Raw genomic sequence first — 13,693 nt, 5'->3', positions numbered from 1 at the left:
CGTATGACCACAGAGCTCGATAAAAGCTTCGACATTTTCTGTACATTTGTAAGTGTTGATTTCTGAACAGCAGATATCCTTTATATGTCCACATGCTAGCGACAGGTTCTTCATTATAACCATGCATGGTAGACAACCCGTAGCGCACTGATAGCATTGATAACTACAGGGATGAGCTTCTGGACACAATTTGTTACACGATTCAAGACATTGGAATCCAGAGCTCGATAAAAGCTTCGACATTTTCTGTACATTTGTAAGTGTTGATTTCTGAACAGCAGATATCCTTTATATGTCCACATGCTAAAGACAGGTTCTTCATTATAACCATGCATGGTAGACAACTCGTAGCGCACTGATAGCATTGATAACTACAGGGATGAGCTTCTGGACACAATTTGTTACACGATTCGAGACATTGGAATGTTTCATGCATTAAGTCATAGGAATGGCAGAGTTTTTTGCATTTGTGTCCACAGTTCAGCAAAGTATCACAGGTCATGGAACACCCACCTTCTGCTACCAATAGGAAATCATGTTTTTCCTTCACCAAGGTTTTATTTTGATGAATAAGACATTCAAGTTCAAGTTGGGTACCAATGGCGTTGTGCTCTTCAAGTTTGTTTTTGATGCATTTCCAGATGTCGCTACCATTTTCAAGAGCTTTCATGTTTCCTATTAAATAAAATCCTTCTTTTGCTCTGGACAGGGCCACACAAACTCGATTTGAAGTCGCCAGAAATCCAATTTTATCCTCAGGATTGCTTCTGACTAAAGATAGAATTATAATCTTACATTCTTCGCCTTGGTAATTGTCTACTGTTGTGAGTCTCACGTCACTTAACAAAGGTAAGGTCTTCTTCTCCATCTTTAGATAAATTAGCTGACCAGAGTAAGTTGTTAGGATTGTAATTTGTTCTGAGGTGTAACCTTGCAAGAGAAGATAGTGTACCAGTTTCAAAATGAAGTCACCTTCATAGGGGTTTCTGTAACTTTGCATTGTGTCATCCTTCACTTCCTCAACCTCATGTGTCACAAAGAATAAATTCTTGGTGACTCCTTTAACATGGCTAAACTCATACACAGAAGGATGATTTTGCAAGTTGGGATAGATAGCAGGAGTGATAAGATCACAGATTTCTGGTCTCATACGATGTTGAACGCCAAGTCTGCTAAAACTCAACTTGTTATTGATCATCCTCTCAAACAGAGATATTTCCAAATTGTATTGTTTTGCTAACTTGTAGACGGATGGATTTGGTCGTAACTGTTGATGATCACCAATCAAGATCAAGTGTTGACAATGGTCTGTTAGAGCGGTGACAATGTGAGCTTCCAATACTTCTGCCGCTTCTTCTACAATAACTATATTAGGTCGAAGGGCAGTTAGCAAGAGATGGTTTTTAGCAGCAGCAGTGGTTGTGATTCCTACGATTTTAAAATGTCTCAAGATATTGAGGTCTTCCAATTGTCTTGCTTCCTGCAATTGCTCTGACATATCTCTGTACCGTTTTTCTAATGTCTTTATAGAATTCATGAGTCCAGATCTCAAGTTATTTACCCAAAGAGAATATAAATTCCAACGTTCATCAATATTCAATGTTATCAAATTAGAAGATAGAGTCTTGACGTTTTGGGATGTAAAATTGAAATCAATTTTCTTTGATTGTTTTACAATGATATCAATTGAATAACAAACATTCTTTAATTCTGACTCAAGACGCCATCTTTTCCATGCATATTCATCTGATTCTGCATAATAGTCATCATAGTTGTATTCAAGCACAGTTGAACGATGTTCTAATTCTTCTTTCTGCAAAAGAAGGCCACAAAGGCTTACAGAATGCATATTTTGTTCGGTTGTTGAGAATTCGTTTCTCATAGCGCTTATCATGCTTTCGTCGTTTTTAAATTCTTGTCGTACCTCATCCTCATCTTCACTGTTATTAACAGACAGAGTGACAGACAGACGACACCGAAGCGAATACAATAGCCCGTCCACTATACCTTTTGTTATTACTATCGTAATAATAAAGAAGGACGGGCTAAAAAGGGTTTAAATACGGAAATAAGTTTTCCATTTTTTTTTTTCCTCAATTAGGAGCTTTAATCTTTGGTAAGGTTGTTCGCGCCGAAATTTTTCATTTTTAAAAGTAAAAAACTTCCCTTGAGTTTTAAATAATGCAGGTTTGACTGTAACTTGGACATTGACTATGACCAACAATATAATAGACGAATGAAGTAAAATGAACAAAATCAGTTTTTCCTTTTATTTTTTTGTGTGAAAAAAATTGCCAAAAGTATAAAAAATAATAATAAAAGGAATTGATAACGAATATCAAAAAATAATAAGACATTCATAAAAAATGCCAAAAAAAGATAAAGAATAAGAGATAAAAAAATATAATAATGTCAGAAGAAGAAAAATATATGAATAAACTACTGACTATTGTGTTTGATATGAGCAATAAAGTAACGAAAAGGCACTAGGCAATCGAGACATCTTAAAATAAAATGAATTAAATGACCTTATAGGCAAAAAAAAAAAAAATGTGTAAACAAAGGGGGAAATAAAATAATTGCACTTCTGCTTAAAACAATACCAAAAGGTTTCAACAAAGAAAGCACCATTAAGAAATGAAAACTATTCTCAGGGAATACAAATAAAAAAATAGTAGGTGTTACCTATAACCTATACTCCTATACAATCAAAGAAAAGGGCAGTAAAGAATATAAATTTACTTATTTCCCTTTTAAAAATATTATATTTGGTGCATATTAAAGAGTATGCTGAGGGTAAAATATTACTTCCCTCAAAGACGCTGGCAGAGTTCAGATAAACAGATAAGTTTGAAATAATAATGAAAGAAATGCTTGTAATTCGGCATGAAACCTCCACTCTGCCTGATTTCTGAGAGAAAATCTGAATGACAAACGGTGAGAGGAAAGTCACCACTTGATCAACATGTCATTGAATTAATCTCAACGTTTTGAATCCCTGCGAGCACATTCAGGACAAGTAGAGTCATGATCTGAATCTTTAGCCTCATCCTCATTCATATAATAGAAGTGATCTCTATAACATTTGTACCAGCGTAGTTTCATGTCCTGTAGGTCGCGCCAGATAGTAGGATCCGGCTTTTTCATTTCAATTTCATGGAAATTCATTCCAAAGGGAATGTTTTGTTCGATTGTGGATTTCAAAGTTTTCATTCGCTCGTCAATATGTCTGGACAATGTCTCGTCAAACCGCCCGAGAGAGTGAATTTCATCAATGTGCGTTTTGCACATCTCGATCAAAGTCGCTTTGTTTTGGAAGTGTTCGAATTCTCTGTAGTTAGTGGATAGGGACAGGCTATTCACCAAAGCGTAGACCCTGTCTATTTCACAGAAATAATCGTATCACTGTTATCCAAATCATTCTCTTCTGACTCTTTTCCATTTTTATGAACATCACTATTTTCTAATAGGAACTCGGAATACTTATCATCCAATAGAAAATCGTTACTCAACAAAAGCCACTGAATCAGTTTTTCATTTGTCCCAAGTTGATTTAGATGAGCAGGTGACATAAAGTGCTCTAGATAACGGATATTCAATATTCCTACATTGTCAATATTTTTTAGATTTTCTTCTATTGTTTGAATTTCCCTAACTAGATCTTTCATTGCATTTCTCAGAGTTAGGTAGGCGCTATTTACACATCGGTCATTATCAAACAAAAGGCGTTTTTCCTTCAACTCGCATTTTTTTATAGATTCACTTTTTGTCATGGAACCAACACGAACAACGCTGTCAGTGAACTTCAAAATGCCTTCAAGAAATTGGTCTAATGCGTGATTTGTATAACATACAACTAATAGGGGGGCATTCTTGTTCAAGGCGTTCCTACCATTTGAATCAATGTCAAAATTGTAAACCTCACGTTTCCTTTTATAATTTACGAGGGCTTCAACAATTTTGAGTCCTAAATATGTTTTTCCAGTCCCAGGAGGACCCTGCATAATGGCAAATTCTTTTGTGAGTGCTGATTTCAAAGCTTCATATTGGAACTCATCTAAGCTAAGCTTTTCTGCTGAAGGCCAAGCAAAGTCATCTAATACATTGAAATTAAAGTTTCCTATTTCCATGTAACTATCTTGTAGCAAATAAGCTGGAGGCTGAATATTGCGGTTCACTTCCACAATATACCGCACCAGAGGAAAGTTGTCTTCATTGAACTTTTTCAAAGCCTTCATTACGTGGTAGTAAGGTTGAAAGAAAATTGTACTTTCAACCATGATAGCGCTTTTATCCCAATCCTCTGTGTTCAGTTCTTTGTCACCAATCAATTCAACACTAATCATGCGATGATCCCGACAGTCTTTGGTGTTTTTCTCAACAACTTTGCCAACTAGGAACGAAGAAAAATTATCAAACGAAAAGAACCGAATATGTCAAAGTTTTGTGTGAAGATAACGAAACTAGGAAAATGATGAAAAGCTAAAATATTCAATCGGATGAATGAGATAAGGAAATTTTATGAATTCAGTCACAGACAAGGAAGTGGAGGTTGAAATAATTAATGAATGAATTGACAGGGCTGATGTTATACAAGGTCCTAAGATCTTTGCCTCGGAGAAGTAGCGGTTCAACGCGGTCGCCTGTTCCTATAACTTTTTGGGGATTTCAGTGTTTGACCATACAATGATTGACCTCTAGAGAACGTCTCAGGCGTTAAACTCACCCACTGATTACCTTTAACTCAAGAAAAAAGCAGATAGGTTTAGCTACGAAATTTCTAGGTACATAGAAATTTATAGATACATACCAAATTTCTAGGACCACTGGGTAGGTACATAGAAAAAGAAAATTGACAGTTTCCTTTTCTCAACTTAGAGAAAATAAACAGTTTTTGTATAAACCCCTGAAATCTATCCAAGTATGCAATGTGCAAGACAACACAAGTTATTGGTGGAGAGGCCAATGAAACTCAATCAAATTTTATCAAATGCAAATATACCAAGGCAAGTTATGTACATAAATACCAACATAACTTTACTCTTGGATTCCAAATATTACTATTATCATCTTGAATCGAGAGGGAGATGGGAATATTTCCCACTTCAATGTTAGGAGAAGAGCAGGGCCATAGGGCCTACGACTGGCCATGGCCAAAGGCCACAGGGCCCCCCCGGCCGGCCCTGGAATTGTCTCGCTTCCTGCAATTGCTCTGACATATCTCTGTACCGTTTTTCTAATGTCTTTATAGAATTCATGAGTCCAGATCTCAAGTTATTTACCCATAGAGAATATAAATTCCAACGTTCATCAATATTCAATGTTATCAAGTTAGAAGATAGAGTCTTGACGTTTTGGGCTGTAAAATTGAAATTAATTTTCTTTGATTGTTTTACAATGATATCAATTGAATAACAAACATTCTTTAATTCGGACTCAAGACGCCATCTTTTCCATGCATATTCACCTGATTCTACATCATAGTCATCATAGTCGTATTCAAGCACAGTTGAACGATGTTCTAATTCTTCTTTCTGCAAACGAAGGCCATGAAGGCTTACAGAATGCATATTTTGTTTGGTTGTTGAGAATTCGTTTCTCATAGCTCTTATCATGCTTTCGTCGTTTTTAAATTCTTGTCGTACCTCATCCTCATCTTCACTGTTATCAGCTTCTCCTACGCTAGTGTGAATATTCCTCAAGTTAAATTGCTTGCTGTAAACTTGTAAAGTTCATCTATTTATTTAGGCATTTAGATATTATTAACATGGGTTTTAATAATACTCGCGGGTATTTTCTTACGTTTTTGGTTATTAATAAATTTGTTGGAAAAAAGAAACAATACCTATATTTTAATTAGTAGGTATGTAAGAAGGAGGTTCTTTCATTTAATAAAATAATACCAATGTTTCAAGTTGAATAAAAAGACGAAAGAAGAAGAAGACGACGACTAAAGAAGAAGAAAGAAGAACAAGAAAGAAGATATTCGTAATACAATTGTCTCGTGATTAATGAGAATCATCGATGGAGTTTTTCCGGCCGGAGCTTTTCGCCTTTCATTCAAAATACAAAACTTTACGGGTATATATTTCAGCAGCTTCTCCTACGCTAGTGTGAATATTCCTCAAGTTAAATTGCTTGCTGTAAACTTGTAAAGTTCATCTATTTATTTAGGCATTTAGAGATTATTAACATGGGTTTTTACTCGCGGGTATTTTCTTGCGTTTTTTGTTATTAATAAATTTGTTGGAAAAAAGAAACAATACCTATATTTTAATTAGTAGGTATGTAAGGAGGAGGTTCTTTCATTTAATAAAATAATACCAATGTTTCAAGTTGAATAAAAGACGAAAGAAGAAGAAGACGACTAAAGAAGAAGAAAGAAGAACAAGAAAGAAGTTATTCGTAATATGATTACTTAGGAGGTATTTGACACACTATCAACTTATCCCAAATAAGTTTGCATGAAAAATACTCGTGATAAAGTATGAAATTGTCTGTTTTCTTCAATTCCTATATCGTGAAGAGATTTGCAGTCGTGTTATATGTAAATATAAATGTATTGTGTACAATAATATCAGTATTTATTTTAAAATATACTTCTCACTTTTCCCTACTCTTATTTCTCTCAACCCCCGTCCTATTCTTGGCTCCCGACAGAATGTAAGCGGATTTAAATTGCAGAATCGAATTCAATTGTAGAAAGAAGCTTTACATAACAAGTTAATTTTGAACCTGATAAGAAGATTTGGAGAACAGAAATTGATATTTTTTTATTTAACATTCGCTTTTTTTTTTTATCATATTATTTTCTGTTCCAACAACGGTTTACACTCATGCTAGATTTTTTTATATATATATATAACTACCTATATTTTCAAATTTCTTGTAAATATTCCATGTGAACTATATGGTAACGAGAAATAGTACTAACTAGGTAGGTAGGTATTTGCAAAGTTTATAATAAACAGACAGCCTACAAATGCCAACCTTGATGTAGAACATTAGATGGATATTGTAAAAGCTTGACTAGATCTATCAGAAGGTAGGTAGGTCTAGCTATTATTCTTTCAAAAGAAGTTAAAAACATTTTTAGTGCCCTCCAATAAGCAACTTACTGATATTAGCAGTTAAACAATTTTTCTTTATTCTTCTTCCAATTCACCGATAAATAGCGCATTTCGGAAGCTGCTCAAAGGAGGAGATAGCGCTTTTATCCCAATCCTCTGTGTTCAGTTCTTTGTCACCAATCAATTCAACACTAATCATGCGATGATCCCGACAGTCTTTGTTGTTTTTCTCAACAACTTTGCCAACTAGGAACGAAGAAAAATTATCAAACGAAAAGAATACGAGGGATCCATATTTAAACCATTGGTTATATTCCCAATTAATATGATTTAACTTGCGATCAACGTCAAAACAGACGTTATAACTAATTGTTCCATGAGCAGTAGTGATTGATTTAAAACAGCAATGTTCAAAATACCGGAGATAGTTTACCTTAATCTTCTTGTATTCTTTCCTTGACAGCTTGTCCAGTAACTCAGCAAAGCCTTCTCTCAAAGGTATCATGAGATCTTCTCGCAATAGACGAAACTGAATATCCAAGTAATGTTCAACACTTTTATATCCTCCATCCACAATATTTCTTCTTAAGAATGCATGCTTCGTACATTATGTACCTATATTAGGGCCATTTCAGGCTACTTTGTATCTTACCTATGGTACCTATACCTACACTTCTTAACAACCAAAAAAAATCTGGTGTGAACATCACACGACTTTCCTTATCCTATATGATGATGCTTATTTGAGTGTTCATTTAAATTACTTTTTACAATATCTCTAACCGTTTAGTTGATATAGCTAAAAACCGCCAAAAAGCGATTTAAATACCGCCAACCGCAGCACCTATCTCAACCAAACGTTTTTATATGATGATGCTTATTTGAGTGTTCTTTTAAATTACTTTTTACAATATCTCTAACCGTTTAGTTGATATAGCTAAAAACCGCCAACCGCAGCACCTATCTCAACCAAACGTGTATCATCCTTGTCACATTTGACAGCTACATACCAAATTTCAAGTCTCTAGCTCTTACCGTTCTCGAGATATTTTCTTTACAGACAGACACACGGACCGATGTCTGAAACTTTGGATTTAGGCTCTAGGGACCTCAAAACGTGTTTTGGCACTAAAAACTGACCATCGAAAATTTGTCGATTACCTACATTACCTTCCTTCCTATAGGATAAGGAAAGTAAAAAGAAATGTAAAAAAAAAAAAAAAATGGTCGATCCGCTTTTTTTCGTAAAAGGGGACAACAACAGGTCGGTGTAACGGAAGATACATATACAGGAATACATACTTACCAGCAATAATGAGATTAGATGTTTCAATAGTCCTTATTTTCAGGATAAGATCTAATTTCTGTTGAAGGAAAGGCTTGTTTGTCATCAATTTCTTTTGAAGCATCTTTACATGTCCGATATTTCTTTGGATGAATCTTATATTATTCATATATCGGAGTGTGGATACGATTGGCTTCTTGCACTTGGGACATGTCTTCACAGAAATCTCTGTATCCATCTTTCTAGACTCGTGGGGATTTTGTCGAATACCAAGGTATATTTCAAGTCCGTCCGACTCGAAAAAATGGCCACAGTCTTTTTTTTTTTTTTTTTTTTTTTTTTCTTTTTTTTGTCAGCCTCTATCAGCCCTAGGGTGATTGGTTTGGGGTGACATTTATGTAGTTTTGTCTACAAAAATTTTAAAAGTGGATGTCCTTCACACTCAACCTTAGCTATTTATTTAGGAAAGGAAATTTCAGGCTGGTATCCTCCCTCCCCTAGTCAGACTAATCTGGCCTACTCCCTGTTTAACGTCTCCCAGCCAGACCTTTACAATATTACCTAATTATTACCACACTTTGTAATGTTTTAAACAGGGCCGGATTACCCATAAGGCAGAATGGCAGACTGCCACGGGCCCCGTGCTTTGAGGACTTACATTAGATATTATGGGTTTTTTCTAAAAAAAAAAGAATGTTGCATGATATTTTGCATGAAAGATGTGCTCACAAACATTAAAACTTCAAGTAAAGAACTGAAACGGCAAAATACATTTTAATAACAAAACTCGTAGTCCGTAGGTAATGATTGATACAAATGAATTAAGTAGGTAGGTATAGAAGTGTGTTCTAGTAGGGAGGGGGGTAGGTCCTGGGGGCCCTGCACCTTTGAAACTGCCCCGGGCCCCGCGGGGGGCTAATCCAGCCCTGGTTTTAAACATTGGGTGTTAGGATTATTGAGATATTTGGAAAATCCTACAATGCTGCAGTAGGTAAGCACCAAATTAATATTGTGAGTCAGCTATCATGATGTAAGTGGTGGTCACTGCAGTTTTTATTCAGAAGCCACAATAGTGAAAAAGAAAGCTCCATTTTGTGTTTAACCTAACCCTATAATAACACTAGTGACTGCTCATCTGTGACAGCTCCTTTTAGTATTAAAATTTTACATGATGTGACTTCCAAACAAGTAGGTACCATCACTGCACTTGCCTTGCATGCAGGATACCTGGGTTTGATATCTCCCCACAACCTCATTCAGGGAAAAAGGGGCAAAGCCAGCAGCATATGATAGCACAGATACCTACTCTACCCATACACAACATCGCCCATATTAATCCATCAAGAACTGGTGAATTTTTCAATGTGCTATCACCATTGACTTTGGCACTTGAGTAAGCTAAAGAAAAATCCCTCAAGCAAGGAGGGTATCCTTGTAATGTTTGTAAGTTTATTTTATTTATAAGTTTCCATTTATTGGTTTTTCAGAACAATTCTCTCATCCAATAAATAGTTAACAAATGGTATACCCATCCGTGAAAGCCAGAGCTTGTGCCACAGATAAGTGCTAGGTTAGATAGGTACCTAAAATATGTGTTTGATTCCCACATGGGGTGGATTTTCACTGACTTTGGCACTTGAGAGTAAGCTAAAGAAAAATCCCTCTTTGGCTAAGAGGGTATCCTTGTAGCATTTGTAAGTGCTAGGTTAGGTTGCATTTGATTTCTACATGGGGTGGATTTTATAATTGGCACTTGAGGGTGTGGTTATGTACCAGGTTGAGATGAGCTCGGACGAGGTGAGATAGGATATTGTTTCTACAGTTTTGCATTGGAGTGGTAACTTAAGCATAGGCTTGCTAAATATCCAAAATGTCGATTCGGGACGCGAATCCGCGAACATAATTGCCAAATCCGCGAACAAAATCGCCAAATCCGCGAACAAAATCGCCAAACCCGCGACATTAATCGCCAAATCCGCGAACATAATCGCGAAACCCGCGAACATAATCGCGAAATCCGCGAACATAATCACCGCGAACATAATCGCGAAATCCGCGAACATAATCGCGAAATCCGCGAACATAATCGCGAAACCCGCGAACATAATCGCCCAACCCGCGAACATAATCGCGAAATCCGCGAACAAAATCACCAAATCCGCGAACATAAATCGCGAAATCCGCGACACATAATCGCAAAATCCACGAACAAAATTGCGAAATCCGCGAACAAAATTGCCAAATCCGCGAACATAATCACGAAATCCGCGAACATAATCGCGAAGAATCCGCGAACAAAATCGCGAAATCCGCGAACAAAATCGCCAAATCCGCGAACATAATCGCGAAATCCGCGAACATAATCGCGAAAATCGCGCGAACATAATCGCGAAATCCGCGAACATAATCGCCAAATCCGCGAACAATAATCGCCAAATCCGCGAACAAAATCGCGAAATCCGCGAACATAATCGCCAAATCCGGCGAACATAATCGCCAAATCCGCGAACAAAATCGCGAAATCCGCGAACCATAATCTCGAAATCGCGAACATAATCGCCAAATCCGCGAACAAAATCGCGAAATCCGCGAAGTCATAATCGGCAAATCCGCGAACATAATCGCCAAATCCGCGAACATAATCGCCAAATCCGCGAACATAATCGCGAAATCACATATTCAATTTAATTTTTATTTTATTGTGATTGTTACAACATTATACACAATTTTACAATTTTTACAATATTACATTTAGGTTTTCTATAAATCGCGAAATCCGCGAATATAATCGCGAAATCCGCGAACATAATCGCCAAATCCGCGAGCATAATCGCGAAATCACATAGGTACGATATGTATATAGGTACGATAGGTGATAGGTAACATACCTATTATTAAAAACAGATAAGCAAAATACAGTCGAACCTGGATAAACGAGAATTCAAGGGACCAGCTCATTTTTTCGTTTAAGGCTGTTTAATACAACATTTTCTCGTTTATAAAGGTTTAGCAAAGAAGTGGAAGAGCAAACTGATGAAAGCATGACACATTTAAACAAGTTAAGAACAAATTCTGATTTATAGAGGTAGGTACCTAATTTTAAAGTTAAAAAACGCGTCCCGAATTTTTTCTGGGACAGAAACGGAAATTCGGGACAAAACGCCCCAAAATGAAAAACTGAACGGGACGCCGGGACACCCCCTGAAATTCGGGACTGTCCCGGCCAATTCGGGACGTTTGGCAAGCCTACTTAAGCAAGGATAGCATGGGAGTGTTGGGTATTTTTTTTAACCCTCTGTCCCAGCAGCCATGTTTAAAATCTTTAAAATTCATTTTATATTTATTTTTGTTTGCTTTGTAATTCACTTGTTTGTAATATCTAATATAAATGAAGAGTATAATATAAATGTGCAAACTTGAGATAAAAAGTAAAAAATTATTACTTAAATTAATTCAGATTGTACAAGTTGCAGAAAAAATATAATTTCACATTTCCCGCCAACTTTACATGCTCATGAAGGCTATGTTAAGTTACCACATCATTTTCCACACACCAAGAAAGGACGGGAATGGCCTATCTCAGCCTGGTACATAACCACACCCTGAGAGTAAGCTGAAGAAAAATCCCTCTTTAGCAAGGAGAGTAGCCTTGTAAATGGTAGGACGGGTTTGATTCCCACATGGGGTGGATTTTATCTCAAACAGATAAGGTTTGTAGTTGGCACAGCTGGCTTTCTCCTACCTTTTCACTTTCGGTATGATAAGACCTGGGCAGTTACAGTTCCCTATAAAATCTCTTTGAAAAAACCATCTAAGTACAAGTTGCTGAGATATTTCACCTTGCATGTATTTTCAACTTCCAACTTCCAAATAATTACTCAGCAGTTTTTCCATGAATAGAAGCTAAATATAACTACATACACTTTTAAGTTGAAAAATTCAAGTGAGATCCCCATGTGAAACATATCTGTAATTTTGGTTTGCTTACCAACAGGAACTGATGAAAAATGAACTGTGTGTAGTATGAGACTTTGAAGAAGAGGCAGAGGTAATATAAAAATTACTGATAACTGATATCAATCGAATAAATCAAGAAATTATTCAAACTGCACTAGCCTGCACTGCAAAACTGCAATAGAATGTTCGAAACGCAAAAACAAATTAACAAAACTCGACAAAGACAAACTGACAATGACAAAGAAAGCAAAAAAATTAGAACCCGGCAAAACCATACCCAATGGACCAACGTCCTTGGCCTTGGAGTCCATGGACAGATAACAGAAACAGTGTTGCATGTTGCAGTTTGCTTTCCTACTAAATCCCTACTAAAGGGAATTTTTACTGATAAAGCAGCACGCACACTGATCATACACTTACAACACTTCAGACATTTCCAACATTTCATAAATTTTGGTCTACAATCTTCAGAATTCAGTCACATGGAAATTCTTATATTAAGAAAAAATAATAATAATAAAATAAAAAAAATCAACAAGTATGAACCATGATTAGAGAGCCGATGAGAACCACCCAAAGAGGTTTGCGGGTTACAAAAATGGTCTGGTGGGCTACATGTGGCCCGCGAGCCGCTAGTTGGAAATCCCTGTGCTAGGATGAGAGTGAAAAGTCAGTCTAAACAAGGTGAAGGATAGAAAATTAAATAAATTCAAGCTTGGCACATATAGGAACATAGGTGGATGTCATCTCACAACCTTTTCTGTATGGGACTCTCCGCATATTAGTCAATGATATACCTTCCTACCTAGTTATGTATTTGCTCACTACATGATTGGAACTTTTCCAAAGATTGCCTCTCTGTAGGAAGAAAAATTCTCGCTTCTGGGTACTTGTGGGTAGGTATAGGTAGGTGGGCAAAGTACAATGGTACAAAATAATATACCTATGTCAGGTAATTAGATAGTATAGATACCTATCTATGAGTAAATTTATATGAGTCAGGGAAAAACATTACTAGTCAAGTCCTATTAGGAGGAAAATCTTGGTCTGGATTGAGGAAAAATAGTGTACACGATGTCACCAAAGAGTTGTGCGCCAGCCTATTTAGCTTGGGAATTAGCGCGTCTGTCTTGTTAGATCGTAATAATAATATTCTGATATCAAGAAATAATAATAATAATAATAATAATAATAATAATAATAAAATAAAAAAAATCAACAAGTATGAACCATGATTAGAGAGCCGATGAGAACCACCCAAAAAGGTTTGCGGGTTACAAAAATGGTCTGGTGGGCCACATGTGGCCCGCGGGCCGCTAGTTGGAAATCCCTGTGCTAGGATGAGAGTGAAAAGTCAGTCTAAACAAGGTGAAGGATAGGA

General features: G+C 36.4%; 1 protein-coding gene across 1 annotated transcript; it reads right to left on the bottom strand.

The window, feature by feature from the left end:
• Positions 1 to 7,673, bottom strand: LOC103515411 (NFX1-type zinc finger-containing protein 1-like). Its single transcript, XM_026828125.1, has 3 exons — positions 7,205 to 7,673; positions 3,414 to 4,281; positions 1 to 1,948 (listed from the first exon to the last, which is right to left on the bottom strand). The coding sequence occupies exons 1-3, from the start codon at positions 7,573 to 7,575 to the stop codon at positions 203 to 205; spliced, it is 2,985 nt and encodes a 994-aa protein (XP_026683926.1). The 5' UTR covers positions 7,576 to 7,673; the 3' UTR covers positions 1 to 202.
• Between the last annotated feature and the right edge of the window lie 6,020 nt (positions 7,674 to 13,693).

The sequence above is a fragment of the Diaphorina citri genome, unplaced genomic scaffold, assembly GCF_000475195.1.
Source record: "Diaphorina citri unplaced genomic scaffold, Diaci psyllid genome assembly version 1.1 scaffold1334, whole genome shotgun sequence".
Lineage (NCBI taxonomy): Eukaryota > Metazoa > Arthropoda > Insecta > Hemiptera > Psyllidae > Diaphorina > Diaphorina citri.
The sequence above is the reverse complement of the archived record's forward strand: the minus strand, read 5'-3'. Positions and strand labels throughout refer to the sequence as shown.

Bases quoted from the DNA above. Each gene is read 5' to 3' on its own strand.
- LOC103515411 (XM_026828125.1), bottom strand. From the start codon at position 7,575: ATGATACCTTTGAGAGAAGGCTTTGCTGAGTTACTGGACAAGCTGTCA. The intron at 4,282-7,204 runs CTCCTCCTTTGA...TAAAAGCGCTAT, and splicing joins GATTGGGATAAAAGCGCTAT to CATGGTTGAAAGTACAATTT. The intron at 1,949-3,413 runs GATAACAGTGAT...ACTCTGTCTGTT, and splicing joins AGTCAGAAGAGAATGATTTG to AATAACAGTGAAGATGAGGA.